The sequence below is a fragment of the Pseudophryne corroboree genome, chromosome 6 (genome assembly GCF_028390025.1).
Source record: "Pseudophryne corroboree isolate aPseCor3 chromosome 6, aPseCor3.hap2, whole genome shotgun sequence".
In the NCBI taxonomy this organism is placed as follows: Eukaryota; Metazoa; Chordata; class Amphibia; order Anura; family Myobatrachidae; genus Pseudophryne; species Pseudophryne corroboree.
In genome coordinates, this window is record NC_086449.1 from 431,811,637 (window position 1) to 431,829,717 (window position 18,081).

Below are 18,081 nucleotides of genomic sequence, written 5' to 3' on the forward strand. Positions count from 1 at the left end.
TTTACGTTCAGGGCCTATTCTATGTGCCCGCTCAATAGCCAGAGGGGCACCTTTGAGATCCATGGCCAGTTGTTGCGGTATCCAGTTAGAGAGAAGATCAAGTAACTCATAGCCTTTGACCGATTCGGGGATACCCACCACCCGGAGATTACTTCTGCGTCCGCGATTCTCCAAATCATCTAGCTTCTGGGTCAGATCCGAAATGTCGCTTTGCTGTGAATTAATGGTGAGTTGTGCTGCATGCAAATCATCCTCCAGGGTAGACACCCTCTGTTCGACGTCATCTAAGCGGCCAGAGTGTTGAGTTAATTTGGATAGAGTAGAGTCAATAGCTTCTCTAAGGCCCGCCAGTTTTTCATCTAGTAGAGGGCCCAGCACCGCCGCAATATCCGCAGGTTTCATTTTGGGAGGCTTATTGGCCGGAGCAGACTTGCGTTTTTGTAAGGACCTGGAACGGGTGACAGAGCAATCTGAATCAGACGAGTGTCTCCACACAGTATCGCCTCGGGTTGTAGAGGCGGGGTCAGCAATTGACATCGGGGTGGGTATGAGAAATTTTTCCATAAAAATAAGCGGGCAACGGAGAACCAATTTATACAGTAGGAGTCGCCTCACGCAAGGAGCAGGCTATAATGAGGTCACATGGAGAGGAAAAAAGAAGCGGAAGTATAACAGGTTACATCTCAACGAGTAATAGCTCAGGACCGGTAGGCATCAGTCCGTGAACAGCGCACATGGGCGAGGAGAAATGTCACACAGGTGTAGAGGCCGGCATGGGTTTATGGGTGGAGCAGGTGGAGCTTCCGAGATATAGGTGATCGCAGCAGCGCCTATTCCAGCAGGGGTGCAGGGTCAGCTCTCTGCAGGGTGAAAGCCTCCGGGCAGATGGCGGCAGGGCTGTTAAAGTTTGCACCTGTTGTTTCAAGGTGTAATATGATAACTCCCCTCCAGCCGCTAAACAGGAGACATGAGAATAGGCAGGAGTATAGAAATATATTTATAGTGGCTGTGAGTTGTCTAATCTAAAAGTCGCCACAAGAGGGAGCTAGAGCTACAGCCATTTCTAGCTATGGAGTGAGGAGAGAGTTGTGCCAGTCACAAGATGGCCGCCGCCTGTAAATGAAACACGGATCCTCCGGAGGTCCCCGGGTCGTTGATCCCCACCAGTGGGGGGGGGGGGGGAGATCTGTTCTTGCGAGGATGTATGAGGTGGGGGTCGGAGGGCAGGCGCCCGGAGAGGCCAGGGATCGGCAAAGCAGAGCTTAAAGTCCGGGCGGCGCCAACCACAAGATGGCCGCCGGCCGCCAGTCACACTCGTCCCGGCTCTCACCTCCCGCAGATTGTCCGGTCGCCGGTCTCCTGTGAGGGTCAGTGGCTGATGGGTGAGCTCTTGGGTGCCAGGGAGCGCCGCTCAGGTGGGGGAGGGGTCCGCAGAATCGCCGCACCAGGTCCGACGGACCGACGGCTCCACACCAAAATCGAGGCCCCGGCTTCTGGGGCGGAGGTAGACCGCAATCCGCAGGGGGCAACACAGGGCCTCCCCGATTCCGCAGCCTCGACCTCCGGGTGCAGGGTGATGTAGCAGGGCTCAGGGGATTGTTTCCTTGCAGGTGGGCCCCCAAAGTTAGCTCAGAGGTTTATTTTATTGTGTTGCTGGCCGGAGCTCTGCAGGAACCCGACTTCTCCTGATGCCAGCCAGGCCACGCCCTCTGCAAACTTTCTTAATTTAGAGTTGCGTACTGTAAGCATTTTGGTGGTGTAGTCTAGTGTCAGACGTGGAGTTGGTCATTGTTCTAGTTGCTAGTTATGAGTGTACAGTCTTTCACAGTTGTATTCTGGGTGTTTTATTACAATTTTTCTTTTCACTATTTTGTTCAGTTTGGATATAATGAATGCCTCTGACGGAATTCTCATATGGAATGTGTGTGGCATTCAAAGGTCTGCATATTTAGTATAATAGCCGAAGACTGCTAAGATAAATATACAAGGCTGTCTGTCATCAATACATTATCAGTTGTGATCTGTTTAGTGTGGACCTGGATGGCGCCTTCGGGACCTCGTTATCATATCTCGTTGACACTAGTTTGCAAAACTATACAGGCCATTAAATATTTGCATACCACAGCTAATCAATGCTGCCTAAACTTAATCACACTTGTAGACAGAGGACCTTAATTCATATTCACTACTGATGCTCTTGTTTCAACATCTGCCCTCTGAAGGTTGCTGGATACCCATTGGCTGCTGGGTGTCCACCCTTTAAACTTTGTTTTGATTGTTAGCACTGATTATCACTGTCTTATTTGCTATTGTTGTGTTGTATGGTATGGTATTGCTGCAATTACCTTCATATGTGTACTGTAATTATTCTACAAAACTGTTTTGTTTAATTTTACATGTTGTCAGTCATTTCATTTTCTATAATGTGACTTAACCTTTAATATATTATATATAAACTCAATCTAAATAGAAAAAACCCCATAACAGGCAGGCCTCAATCTGTCTTTCCATCTGGGATTGTTTTTAGCACAGTGATAGTTTAATATAATTTGCACAGTTATGGTGGATGAGGGTCAGGGCTCTCGAGACAGCATATTTTAAAAGCTTCTGAATGTGTAGATGAAATATGAAATTAAGATATCTCTGGACCTGCAGCGAGACTCTACCCAAAGTAGGAAACTGAAAAACAGAGTTTCATAGTGTTAATTGGGATTTATATGATGGGGAGTCCTTAAATTCCAACCACTGGAAACGAATGAAAATTCATGGAATTTATTTTGGAGTTGCCATAAAGAATTGTATGCACTCAATCCAGCCATTAATGGAGGGTGGAGATGATCATATCTAATATTATTATTATTAGACATATCCTTGAGTATCAGAAAAACAAAAAATCCGGGTCAAAAGGTACATCCATACCCATGAGAGTATCATGGATAGTATGTGTTGGGGCTAAGGGGAATTGTTTTTATTAAGCTAAGCCAATGTTTCACGGTCACTGGCATTTTCAAAAAATCTGAAACTGGACAAAACACGCTGGAGCATACTGAGACACTGTTCTGAGTATTGAAGTAGATCCCTGCCAGTCTAATTTATCCACTTCCACCTGCACCAGGAATGCTATCTACAACTGGCCGAACAGCAGGAGAGACAAGATCAGAAAAATAAAAAAAAACATTCAGAAACAATAGGAAATGTTAGGGCAAGAATGTAAGGTAATAATATTGTCTTTATGTTCCATAGAACATCCAAAAAATGGACGTTCTGTCTTTGCAACTCTACTCACTCCAGAAGAGCTATAATCATTACACCCTTTACCTGCTGTGATTTATTTTGTGTGCATCCCCCTTTATCTGACAACATTATTAAACTAGTGACCACCAGTTATCCAATAGAAGTAAATAAATATATCTATTTGCTAGGCGTGTTTTCTATCAAATAGCTATTTTTTTACCAACACTGCATATTTACCCAGCTGGCTGAAAAGATCAGTGTGTAATCAGAGTTTTCAAGGTGACATTCTCTAGTAATTGTGTCTGGATTAATGGAATACAAACTACATCAGGTCCAAACTATACCTCAGAGAATGTATTAGATAGATGTATTGAAGTCTCATGCATAAGATGGATGATCTGGTAAAAATTATTTACAGTATTATCTTAAAGATGATACAAAGATTCCAATGTCACCTATATTGTATACACATATAAATGAGAGCACAATGTAAAATGAAAGCTAAGAAACAAAAATAAGATGTTCTCTCCCAATTTGGAGGTTACTAAGCATATTATATGTGATATAATGTTATAGAAAGGAACAGCATAAACATTTTACTTACAGGGAATAATCTACTATTATAACTAATACACAATTAAACACATACACAAATCTACCGCACTTACCATTCCTAGGAATGGGGTACACACCAGCACTTACCATTCCTAGGAATGGGGTGGACACCAGCACTTACTATTCCTAGGAATGGGGTGGACACCAGCACTTACCATTCCTAGGAATGGGGTGCACACCAGCACTTACCATTCCTAGGAATGGGGTGCACACCAGCACTTACCATTCCTAGGAACGGGGTACACACCAGCACTTACCATTCCTAGGAAAGGGGTGCACACCAGCACTTACCATTCCTAGGAATGGGGTGCACACCAGCACTTACCATTCCTAGGAATGGGGTGGACACCAGCACTTACCATTCCTAGGAAAGGGGTGCACACCAGCACTTACCATTCCTAGGAAAGGGGTGCACACCAGCACTTACCATTCCTAGGAATGGGGTGCACACCAGCACTTACCATTCCTAGGAATGGGGTGGACACCAGCACTTACTATTCCTAGGAATGGGGTACACACCAGCACTTACCATTCCTAGGAATGGGGTGGACACCAGCACTTACTATTCCTAGGAATGGGGTACACACCAGCACTTACCATTCCTAGGAATGGGGTGCACACCAGCACTTACCATTCCTAGGAATGGGGTGGACACCAGCACTTACTATTCCTAGGAATGGGGTGCACACCAGCACTTACCATTCACAGGAATGGGGTGGACACCAGCACTTACTATTCCTAGGAATGGGGTGGACACCAGCACTTACTGTTCCTAGGAATGGGGTGGACACCAGCACTTACTATTCCTAGGAATGGGGTGGACACCAGCACTTACTATTCCTAGGAATGGGGTGGACACCAGCACTTACTATTCCTTGGAATGGGGTGCACACCAGCACTTACTATTCCTAGGAATGGGGTGCACACCAGCACTTACCATTCCTAGAAATGGGGTGCACACCAGCACTTACCATTCCCATGTTGGGGTGCAGTGTACTGTGATCACATTGCTTAAATAAATAAAAAACAGAGAGCCCAGTACTCCCCATATTAAGCTCACTCACCTTAATGCATAAATAAATACATTATGGAGTTTTGGTCCAAAGATTGATCAATGCATTTAAGCTTGCAGGCCAACATCAAGGTACTTCATCTCATTGTGAGTCCTACTCTATCACCAGGATTTCTGAGAACCTGGCAACTGCTACAACATCAAAGTCAAACTAAAAATTAGTAACTAGTAATTCAGGAGCTGTGTTGGTGACTATCTCATCTTTAAAAGCCATAAATTAGTTGACAGGTGAGCCTTAAACTAGGTAGCACATTATCAATTTGACTCTAATGTTATAGCAGTTGCCAGGTTCTCATAAATCTGGGTGATAGAGTAGGACTCACAATGAGATGAAGCTCCTTGATGTTGGCCTGCAAACTTAAATGTATTGATCAATGAAACATAAGTGGACGTTTACGTATCCCCAAACACGCCTCTTAGGAGATGTATCTCTTGCTGGTACGTGGAGAGAGTGCAAATATATATTGCAAATATATGCAATAATGACGACCACCAGCAGCACTAGGTAGTTGATTCTGACGGACTGCATAAGGGTTTCTAAAGACGATATATTCACTCTCTTATGATACAGAAGTATCCATCCTCATCACAGGTGAGAACAATCACATTAGCTTACAGCAACTAGTGTGACCGTTCGCAGACATGCGACCCATAGTGAATGCATTGTGTGATCGACAACATTGAACTTGGAGGCATCCGTACATTATACCAAGTCATGGATGTCTGCTTGTATTATATGTCTGTTATTTCCATTTTGACTACTGCAATAAAGAAGAGTTCCAGTGGATTTCTAAAGGTGTAAACAGAATATGTGGAGGATTTTTGTATTTCATTACATAGCACAAATATTACTGTTGTATGCATTATGAGATATACTTCTGACTGAGCCATTGCATCCTCATACTCTCTTTTTGCACTGTATGTCTTTTCCTGCATACACTTAGGGGCAAAAGTGTCTAGCTCTAACTGAGCCACGTCATATAATATAATATAATGAGGAGCCAGGGAAACAGTATGTAAAGATACCTCTGGATCATCATTCGGAAATGTGTTTTGTGCTGCAGGACAAAGAATCATCACCAGTCAGAGACTGTAAGGAAAACACAGGCAGTGGCCCCTATGTAATAGCCTGAAAGTTACAGGAACTTACGCAATTCCCAAATTAGTCCATAAACTTTATGCAGCTAATCAGGTTGATTTTCCTTCAAAATAATTGACGCTTTAAATCCAGGGGCTAATTTGCAGGAATTGTGTGTGTCCCTGTAACTCGCCAGTTATGACATATGTGCTAAAGTATTAAAAAGTTTTAGGGGGATAAACAAATCTGTAATAGCTTAAGACCTAAGACGCACACACTAAGAAAAAAGGCCGGCAGTTAGGAACACTTCCCCAACTGCATCTGACTAAGCTACGGTACCTGTCACACACCTGACAGATGGAAGTAACTCGGCTAAACAAAAATGAGTACGAGAGCGCGTTTATTACACACTGAATAGTAGCGGATGGTGGCAATATTGTGATTTTCATTCGTATAGAAGTAGGTAAAGTGACCGTATTTATCTGCGTATCAAGGTTGGTTATTCCAGACACCATCTCTTGCTTTATTTTTTTTGCCGGTTATAGAATTAATGTTCATAAATCTGAGATCTTCCCACTGACTCACATGTTATAAATCCCACAACCTCTCACTCCTTCACCTTTCACATTGTTACATGTCCATTAAAATATTTAGGGGTCTGTACACCTTTTAATTCATGTAACAATTCATGTAACCTTTTCTCTTGCAACTACTCCCACAGTTTAGAAAAATGATGACCCTCCTTTCCTTTGGGAAAACTTGTCACTCTTCCTCTTCAGCACAATAGTGGTGATCTTTCTAAGCTATTTTATAGTGTGCAGATGTTACCCATTGTCAACACAAAAGATTCCACCAAATGTATGAGTGATTTGTTTGGTGAGGTAAATAACATGCATAGCACAATCTTAACTCATCCTTCCTAAACCTGATGGACACTTGGTCCTTCCTGATGTATGGTCCTTCCTTGCATCTGCTACAGCAGCTATGTTGTGGTACTCTTCAGACTGGATTCCAAGGTTGTAACATTTCACTAATAAATGTTTGGAAAAGGATTTGTTCTGCCTATACTCTCCAGCAGCTGTACACCCCTACACTGCATTAAAATATATCCCATTGTGGGGAAAACCTATGTTTTCAAGAAGTATTTAAACCAGGGGGCTCTTTTTGTATCTTCCAATTTCCTGAATTTACGATTTGCCCAACAGATCATTTTCTATGTATATTTACTTTTTTATTATTATTATTATTATGACCTTATCTACTACTGCCAACTTTTACAGACACTTTTTGTGATGCATTGTTTTACATATCACCTACAGAAACCTAGAATCTAATCTGCCCCTTTTTTTTTTACCTTTTGGTAACCTCATCTCTATTTGATCCTTATTTCCCAAGTATGTTTAAATTGCTCTACTGACTTATCCTCAACCACTTCTGATGGGAGGCTATTCCACTTATCCACTGCCTTTTCTGTGAAGTAATTTTACCTCAAATTTCCCCCGAAACCTACAGATGTAGCCACACTCAGCTAAGCCGTGATGCGTACGCAAGGGCATACGCATCGCGGCATATTGTGAATGCGCCTGGCCACAGCTGGCATTTGCTCCACAGACTTCAATGGGTGTGCGTGTGTATGCACACGCATGTAGTCGGGCAAGAATGAGCATTGCTACATCTGTACTTCCCTCCAGTCTCTGTGCAAGTCCTTGTTTCCTTGTACTTCTCTTCCTTTGAAGAATGCGTCCCTCCTGGACCTTGTTAAAACCCTTGATTTTTTTCAAAGTTTCTATCATGCCCCCCCTTTCCTTTCTCTGCTCCAAACTATACATGTTATGAACTTTTATTTTTTCCGGGTAAGTTTTACGCTGTAGGCCATGCACCATTTTAGTTGCACCTACAGTCTCTAATGTATTTGTATCCTTCTAGATATGATCTCCAGAACTGAACACAGTATTCTAGATGAGGCCGTACCAATAACCTATACAATGGCATAATTGCTTTGTTTTTCCTGCTACTGATTCCTCTGGCTATGCAACCAAGCATCCTGACTTGCCTTTCTCATTGCTTTGTTACATTGCTTACCTGCCTTTAAGTCACTTGAAATAGTGACTTCTAAATCCCTTTCCTCCTCAATAAGTTGCATTACAGATGTATCCACTTACATCTTTGCTATTTTGCTCAATTTGGCACAATATGCATCTTATATGTCTGTAATGAGCTTGTTCCAAACATTGGTGTTTAACATTAAGATTACACCTGGATGACTTAAGGGGGGTACACACTGGCCGATATATTGCAGCTCTATCGGTCAGTGTGTACGAGCGATGTGTCTGTGAACATCACCGTCGTTCACAGACATATCGCGTCGGCCCTGCAGCAGAGCCGACAGCCAATATATCTAACAATATATTGGAGCATCATGCTGTGTGTACGGGCGGTCAGCCGACCATCCGTACACTTGCTGCAGACACCAGCGGTGATTGGAAGCACATGCAAACGCCCACCCAGTTCGTGGCGTCAGTCACAACAGATCGGGCAGTGTGTAATTGTGTATACCCAGCATTACACTTTGGTGGCAGAATTGGCCCACGTTAAGAGATCATTTTGAAATGTTACACAGACAATTTGTGTACAAAGAGGGTTATTCAGAGTTGTTAGCAAACCAAAAAAGTTAGCAATTGGGCAAAACCATGTTGCACTGCAGGAGGAGCAGATGTAACATGTGCAGAGAGAGTTAGATTTGGGTGAGGTGTGTTCAAACTGAAATCTAAATTGCAGAGTAAAAATAAAGCAGCCAGTATTTACCCTGCACAGAAACAAAATAACCCACCCAAATCTAACTCTCTCTGCACGTTACATCTGCCCCACCTGCTGTGCAAAATGTTTTTGCCCAATTTCTAACTTTTTTGGTTTGCTAACAACACTTAATAACCCCCAAAGTCTCTATTCTTACCTGTGCAAAATCAGCTGCCAGTCTCATCTTCCCTCCTTCACCGAGTGGTCGCAGCAAACTTGCATTGCGTATGAAAAGTTCTATTGCTCTTTGGGCAATTTCTTCAGTACTGTCATACACAAAATCAATGCACTCAAAATGGCGAAAGTAGTCACTCATGACTCTTGCAATAAAACCTTGTAATTCTTTCATGTATAAAGAGCACGGTACATCTGGCTTTCCCAAATTTGATACATTTCTGAAAATCAAAATACATATTTAAAATTGGTTTGAAGGACAATGTACCTGTATTCCTAATCACAGTAAATACATCTACAGTATATCTGCATGTAGAAAACACAAATGTGTGGCCTGGGGCCAGTAGCTAAGCGAACATATCAGTTGTAGAAGCTAGGAATGTGCTCCTGATCATTCCGATTGGAAGTTGCCTTGTGACAACTACTTACGGTATATATATATATATATATATATATATCTCTTACAATTTCTTCATCATTTGCTGCAACACTCATTATTATAAATGTAATTTTAAGATTTTTAAGCATCCACAACAAAAAAATCTTCTATACAATATGTACCGGTATATGCACATACAATAAAAACAGTGATTATAACATTCAACATAATGTTATAAACTCACCCAGAGAAGTCTTCCTGGTACATAGTTATGATAATGGCTTCGACAGAGTCACCCACAGAACTTAGTAAAGGTTGTACAGCACTCCCCATAAGTTTATAGATTATCTGAATAAAACAAAGCAATTATATTGCTTAATTCACCAAGCTCATAAAAACATGATTTATACGAGAAGCAGTTCTCTGTGTTCTAAGCTTGCATCTATCTATCTATCTATCTATCTATCTATCTATCTATCTATCTATCTATCTATCTATCTATCTATCATTTAAACAGTATGAGGAAAATTAAAAAGGAAACTATAAAAGTGAATGACAAGACCTCAGAGTCAATATGAAATTCATTGTAGAGGATTTTGCATAAAAGGTTAAATAACGTGCACGTGTTTATGAAGGATCAATCAGGTTAATTAAACCTGCTGAGGAGGTGAGCGGCAAAGAAAGGCTTGTTATATCTGTAGCATTCTCAGCAGGAAAGTAACACCTATGAGACTGTTAGATAAGATGTATATACAGTACAGTAAATATAAACTTCATAAAGGGCTTTCTTCCATTCTCATACCAGCAATGAATTTTCTATCGTATACACACTGAATAAAAAAAAAATATTATCTTGTAAGATACATGTCTATATTGACATTGTAGATGTGTCACTCCTGAGTTAGCGAAGTTACAATTGGAGAGTACATACTGGGGGATATTCAATTGTTTAAAAAGTCAGTTGGGAGTCTGTTTTTTCCTATCTAATAGACAGGAGAAAACAGACACCTAACCAACTTTTCACACATTTGAATTACCCCCATTGTATCACTTTGAAAGTAGCCTATTTCATAATACAAAGTACTGTGTAATGGTCTTTGAACTACTATTGCTTTTACGTTACTTTCGCTGTAGGAGCTCCTTTCTGATTAGGCAAAGCACTATTCATGCAGACTATGAACAACCGTTTCGCTGATGTGTTGTAAGAGAGAGTTATTAGAGAGCTCCTGTATTCGGGTGTAGTATGAGTGGGCAGCGATCAGGATCCCGGCACCCAGCATACCGGCGCCAGGATCCCGACCGCCGGCTTGCCGGCAGCGGGGCCAGCGCAAAAGAGCCCCTTACGGGCTCGCTGCGGGCATGGTGGCGCGATACGCGTGCCACGCTATTTATTCTCACTCCAGGGGGGTTGTGGACCCCCAAAAGGGAGAATAGTTGTCGGTATGCCAGGTGTCGGGATTCCAGCGCCGGTATGCTGAGCGCCGGGATCCCAACAGCCGGCATACTGAATACCACCCCCTTTATTCATATGCTACATTGTTATTGTACTATGATATTTTAGTGTTCTGTTTATGTGGTCACCTATTCCTTTGTTTGGCTTATTCTTCTGAAATAGCTTTTTAAGCTCCTTATTAACACAACAGCAACCTGCCTACAGATCATTTCCAAAATGTAATGACATGATTGTACCTTTAACTGTCACACGTAATTCCATTATTTGCTGTCTACAGCTCACTTCTTCAAGTTAGAGACTAAGACAAACATGAGATTTTTATTGAACTTATTCCTTCATGATATTAAAAGAACTTATTACCTTCATGGCAGCAGTTATATTCTCTTCTGCGGTTGCTGGCAACGAACTCTGACCTGATATAACCTTGAAGAGGGGAAAAAAAAAGAATAATTGGATCTTTAACAAGCTAAAAATCATGAAGCATAGCTGGGGTGAAATGGGTTAATACTATAATAAACGACAAATATAAAGTAAGACTACTGAAAATGGCCGAAAAAAAGTGAGTACTATTCAATATATTTTGTGTCCTCCATGCTCTGTGTGATCATTTTAGCACATACTTGCCTACCTAACCCTCTCCATGAGGGAGAAAATGCTCCGTTCCTGGACTTTCCTGGTAATGTATGATTGCTATCACCTGTGGTGAGCTAGTTAATTGATCAGAAAGGTGTTTCACCACAGGTGATGGCAATCATACATTACCAGGTAAGTCCAGGAACAGAGCATTTTCTCCCTCATGGAGAGGGTCAGGTAGGCAAGTATGTTTTAACATAGAAAACAAACACTAGCTATTGCCTAGCTACAGTATACATAAACTGTATATGTATATGCATATATTTATTTGCAGAAACAGACCTCAATGCGCTTAAAAAGAGGTGAGTGCAACCTTGTCTTATCTAGAAGCATGGCTACCTGATAACATGGTTGATTGCAACACTCCTCTCTTTACCTCCTAACTTTAGCCCTGTATGGCAGGCTATAAGATTCTAGTAACACACACACACACACACACACTGAAAAGTCTTGAATAATATGTGGTTAGAGTTAAAGACAATACAGACTGTATTTACAGCACAATGTGCACACCTGTATTATAACCTATAGCCACCAGTTTAATTGCTATGTGTTGCAGAATAAATGTTAGAATAAATGACCGATATGGAACATACAAGAAAAAAAACAAAAGAAACAAAATATGTAATAAACTCAAAATAAAAAAATAGTAAAATAACACAAAGAGATCTATATGTCTAGCTGAAAAAAGAAAAAAATACAAAAAAGGACAAAAAATGCACTGTAGATATTATATATATATAAAACCTTCCCAACTGACCCGGCACTCCTGCGGTCCCCTCCGCAACTGTGAATCTGCTCCCGGTGCCCTCCTCGTAGAGGCAATCCTCTAAGGTATATAGCATGCAGTGAGGCGGCACTCCGGAGACTTTTTAGTGATTTTATTGTAGTGTCTACGTTTCGGGGACGCAGCCCCTTCGTCAGGATACATGTGAACAATAAACTTTAGATTTGTATTTTAATAATTGTATCTCAGTATAGTGATCTATGGAGGCAGACATATTGTTTACATGTCTCCATGGTTTCTCTTCCTCAGCCACAACGCGTACGCTGGACGGGCCGGCGTGACGTCACTTCCGGCGGGACCGGGAGGACGCGACCGGAAACCGGGCGACGCGGTTGGAGGCAGCGGGCGGTACAGAATCCACAAAGGTATTTAAGCACTTTATGTTTATTGTTCACATGTATCCTGACGAAGGGGCTGCGTCCCCGAAACGTAGACACTACAATAAAATCACTAAAAAGTCTCCGGAGTGCCGCCTCACTGCATGCTATATACCTTAGAGGATTGCCTCTACGAGGAGGGCACCGGGAGCAGATTCACAGTTGCGGAGGGGACCGCAGGAGTGCCGGGTCAGTTTGGAAGGTTGTATACACCACTCACTACTCGGAAGGAGTTTAGGTGGTAAGGACCAAGGCACCGCATTAACCCCTGTGTATATCTTTGGGATATTTTCACCAGCATACCGCACAGGTGTTGCGGAACACTTTTTGCACGTGCACTAGTCACTTTGTTGCACAGCACATTTGCACTTTACTATTTCATTATGGCTGACAACAGCGATCCTACAGTGGAGGGTGCAATGCATTTTTTACAGTGTGACAATTCAGACACACTAAGCTTCAGTGAAGCTGAAGCTGAGAATATTCTATTTAAAACCCCAGCATTTGATGCAGAAACTAGAAGCACTGGTGATGACATCTATAAGGAGTTACTCAAGCTCCGGAAAAGGGAGATTGATTTTAAATATCATGGTATGACTCTGTCGGACTATTACAGAGCCAGACAGATCCCTCGGGGATTCCGAGTACATAACATGCCTACGATAGGGAGGTATGATGTTACGTTTTGTAAGAAGTGGATCTCGGTTTTAAATAAATGTTCCATGGACTTATTGTTGCTGGTGATTGAGGAATCTGCACGGGAGATGAATATTGCCAAACAGAAAATAGCAGCCTTTGAATTAGAGCATAACATCACTGAATCCTCTCCACCAGAATGGCTCACTAAAATCAACAATGATCTGGAAAAATACACAACAGATCTGATTAAGTTTAAAAAGCAAAAATTGGCACGTGTGCAGCAGGACTATGCGCAACATAGGGTTTATCTATGGCTTAACAGCAGTAACCCAAGACAACATACACAGAACCAGCAACAATATAGACGTCGACAGCCGAGACAACAATATTCCAGCACTTCAGCCAGTGATGCTGACGAAATACCGTCGAGGAGTGGACAACAGTCACAGGATGCCCCTTTAGGCGTACGCACCAGGGCCATACTGGCAGGCCGCGAGGTGCGCCTACGAGGAGAGGGGGCCAGACGTGGCGGAAAGCAAGGTCCCAAATCCAGACCAAAACCACAGAGGAGGGGTCGCAACTAATTATCAATCTCTCATCTAAGGAGCTGTCACCTATGGAGGTCCAGGTTTTGAATAAAGGCTTGTCCTTCATTCCCACTAGTACAGTGGACTCATTACAATGGAAGGTTGAATCCTACAGATTGACACAATCCCTTAAATTGAAAGAGTATTTCAGTAAGAATAATGCGGACTCTAATTCAGTGACAAAGTCAATAATACCAGCACAGTTAAAGAAATTGAGGAAATCCACATTTGACCCTATTTCACAAAATCCGTCTATTCGCACATTTAGTAGAATGTTGGACAATCTGTGTGAAGAACCATGCGAAAAATTATGTTCCAATATGTCCCGTGAAGAATCCGCAACACTGATAGATCTTGGTAAGAGACAGGACATCATGTTTAGGAATGCGGACAAGGGAGGAGCTCTAGTGGTTCTTGACACAGTTAAATATAAACAGGAATGTGCACGATTATTGTCTGATTCTGATACATATGGGCCATTAAGTCAAGATCCTACGGGACTGTTTAAGCGTGAATTGGATAGTATGCTTAAGGAGGCAGTGGACCAGGGTATAGTTGCACAGTCCGTTTGTAATGCCTTGTCTAGAGAGTTCCCTATTGTACCAGTGTTTTATATTATCCCTAAGGTACATAAGAATCCCCTGGATCCTCCGGGACGACCGATTATTTCGGCCAGGGGATCATTATGTGAACCACTGTCTGTATACTGTGATGCTTTTTTACAACCTTGCATTCAGAACACCAGTACAAATTTAAAAGATACCTCTATGTTACTTAGGAAATTAGAAGGTATTGGTGAACTTTCTGAACAGACTAGCCTCGCTTCCATTGATGTAACAAGCTTATACACATGTATACCACATGGAGCGGGGCTACAAGCTGTCAGAAGGTTGATTACAAATAATCAACTCTATAAGGGCCCTAACATTGATTTTTTTCTAGCATTGTTAGAATTTACCTTAACCCATAATTATTTCTTATATGATAAAACGTTTTATTTGCAGCGCACGGGATGCGCAATGGGATCGGCCGTGGCGCCATCCTTTGCAAACTCATATATGTGGGAGGTGGAGTGTGATTTATTCTTACAAAATAGGGTCATTTCAGATAGGATGAGTCTATATTGTCGATATATAGATGACGTCCTGATCTTTTGGAAAGGCAATCAGTCTGATTTGGAAACACTAGTGCAGACACACAACGCATCAAATAGTCCAATTAAATTGACTGTGACAATTGATGCTAAAACCTTCAATTTTCTAGATGTCTGTATTACCATTGAGAATAGAATGATCAACACATCGCTGTTTGTGAAACCAACAGACAGAAACAATGTGTTGAAATATGACAGCTCTCACCCTAAATCCACAATTCGCAGTTTACCGTTCTCTTAATTTTTGAGAGTGTGCCGCATCACTTCTAAACCACAGGAAAAAGATCAAGCATTACATAACATGACATTAAAATTTCTGGAGCGGGGCTATCCCATTAAACTGTTGAAAGCAGCAAGGAAGAAAATAAGATTTTACTCACCGGTAAATCTATTTCTCGTAGTCCGTAGTGGATGCTGGGAAATCCGAAAGGACCATGGGGAATAGCGGCTCCGCAGGAGACTGGGCACAACTAAAAGAAAGCTTTTAGACTACCTGGTGTGCACTGGCTCCTCCCACTATGACCCTCCTCCAAGCCTCAGTTAGGATACTGTGCCCGGAAGAGCTGACACAATAAGGAAGGATTTTGAATCCCGGGTAAGACTCATACCAGCCACACCAATCACACCGTATAACTCGTGATATGATACCCAGTTAACAGTATGAAACATAACTGAGCCTCTCAACAGATGGCTCATAACAATAACCCTTTAGTTAACAATAACTATATACAAGTATTGCAGACAATCCGCACTTGGGATGGGCGCCCAGCATCCACTACGGACTACGAGAAATAGATTTACCGGTGAGTAAAATCTTATTTTCTCTAACGTCCTAGTGGATGCTGGGAACTCCGAAAGGACCATGGGGATTATACCAAAGCTCCCAAACGGGCGGGAGAGTGCGGATGACTCTGCAGCACCGAATGAGAGAACTCAAGGTCCTCCTCAGCCAGGGTATCAAATTTGTAGAATTTAGCAAACGTGTTTGCCCCTGACCAAGTTGCAGCTCGGCAAAGTTGTAAAGCCGAGACCCCTCGGGCAGCCGCCCAAGATGAGCCCACTTTCCTCGTGGAATGGGCTTTTACTGATTTAGGATGCGGCAATCCAGCCGCAGAATGTTCCAGCTGAATTGTGCTACAAATTCAGCGAGCAATAGTCTGCTTAGAAGCAGGAGCACCTATTTTGTTGGGTGCCTACAGGATAAAAAGCGAGTCAGTTTTCCTGACTCCAGCCGTCCTGGAAATATAATTTTTTAAGGCCCTGACTACGTCCAGTAACTTGGAATCTTCCAAGTCCCTAGTAGCCGCAGGCACTACAATAGGTTGGTTCAAGTGAAAAGCTGATACCACCTTAGGGAGAAACTGGGGACGAGTCCTCAATTCTGCCCTATCCATATGGAAAATCAGATAAGGGCTTTTACATGACAAAGCCGCCCATTCTGACACACGCCTGGCCGAAGCCAAGGCCAATAACATGACCACTTTCCACGTGAGATATTTCAAATCCACAGTTTTAAGTGGCTCAAACCAATGTGATTTTAGGAAACTCAACACCACGTTGAGATCCCAAGGTGCCACAGGAGGCACAAAAGGGGGCTGAATATGTAGCACTCCCTTTACAAATGTCTGAACTCCAGGCAGTGAAGCCAGTTCTTTCTGGAAGAAAATCGACAGAGCCGAAATCTGGACCTTAATGGAACCCAAGTTTAGGCCCATAGTCACTCCTGACTGTAGGAAGTGCAGAAAACGACCCAGCTGAAATTCCTTTGTTGGGGCCTTCCTGGCCTCACACCACGCAACATATTTTCGCCAAATACGGTGATAATGGTTTGCGGTTAATTCTTTCCTGGCTTTTATCAGCGTAGGAATGACTTCCTCCGGAATGCCCTTTTCCTTTAGGATCCGGAATTCAACCGCCATGCCGTCAAACGCAGCCGCGGTAAGTCTTGGAACAGACAGGGCCCCTGCTGTAGCAGATCCTGTCTGAGCGGTAGAGGCCATGGGTCCTCTGATATCATTTCTTGAAGTTCTGGGTACCAAGCTCTTCTTGGCCCATCCGGAACCACGAGTATCGTTCTTACTCCTCGTTTTCTTATTATTCTCAGTACCTTTGGTATGAGAGGCAGAGGAGGGAATACATAAACCGACTGGTACACCCACGGTGTCACTAGAGCGTCCACAGCTATTGCCTGAGGGTCCCTTGACCTGGCGCAATATCTAGTTTTTTGTTTAGGCGGGACGCCATCATGTCCACCTGTGGCCTTTCCCAACGGTTTACCAACAGTTGGCAGACTTCTGGATGAAGTCCCCACTCTCCCGGGTGTAGGTCGTGTCTGCTGAGGAAGTCTGCTTCCCAGTTGTCCACTCCCGGAATGAACACTGCTGACAGTGCTAAGTCGTGATTTTCCGCCCATCGGAGAATCCTTGTGGCTTCTGCCATCGCCGTCCTGCTTCTTGTGCCGCCCTGTCGGTTTACATGGGCGACTGCCGTGATGTTGTCCGATTGGATCAGTACCGGCTGGTTTTGAAGCAGAGGCCTTGCCAGACTTAGGGCATTGTAAATGGCCCTCAGTTCCAGAATATTTATGTGTAGGGACGACTCCTGACTTGACCAAAGTCCTTGGAAATTTCTTCCCTGTGTGACTGCCCCCCAGCCTCGAAGGCTGGCATCCGTGGTTACCAGGACCCAGTCCTGTATGCCGAATCTGCGGCCCTCTTGAAGATGAGCACTCTGCAGCCACCACAGTAGAGATACCCTGGTCCTTGGAGACAGGGTTATCAGCCGATGCATCTGAAGATGCGATCCCGACCACTTGTCCAAGAGGTCCCACTGAAAGGTTCTTGCATGGAACCTGCCGAATGGAATTTTGCTTCGTAAGAAGCTACCATTTTTCCCAGGACTCGTGTGCAGTGATGCACCGATACCTGTTTTGATTTCAGGAGGTCTCTGACTAGAGATGACAGCTCCTTGGCTTTCTCCTGCGGGAGAAACACTTTTTTCTGTTCTGTGTCCAGAACCATCCCCAGGAACAGTAGGCGTGTGGTAGGAACCAGCTGTGACTTTGGAATGTATAGAATCCATCCGTGCTGTTGTAGCACTTCCCG

General features: G+C 43.1%; 1 protein-coding gene across 2 annotated transcripts in view; it reads right to left on the bottom strand.

Annotated features, from left to right (window-relative positions):
* COG5 (component of oligomeric golgi complex 5) overlaps nucleotides 1–18,081 on the bottom strand; it is an 866,036-nt gene that overhangs the window by 139,613 nt on the left and 708,342 nt on the right. For both annotated transcript variants that reach the window (XM_063927060.1, XM_063927059.1), the window contains 3 exons: nucleotides 11,162–11,224; nucleotides 9,593–9,696; nucleotides 8,953–9,190 (listed from right to left, as the gene is read on the bottom strand). In XM_063927060.1, the coding sequence (XP_063783130.1) occupies nucleotides 8,953–9,190; nucleotides 9,593–9,696; nucleotides 11,162–11,224 (405 nt within the window). The remainder of the gene's footprint in view (nucleotides 1–8,952; nucleotides 9,191–9,592; nucleotides 9,697–11,161; nucleotides 11,225–18,081) is intronic.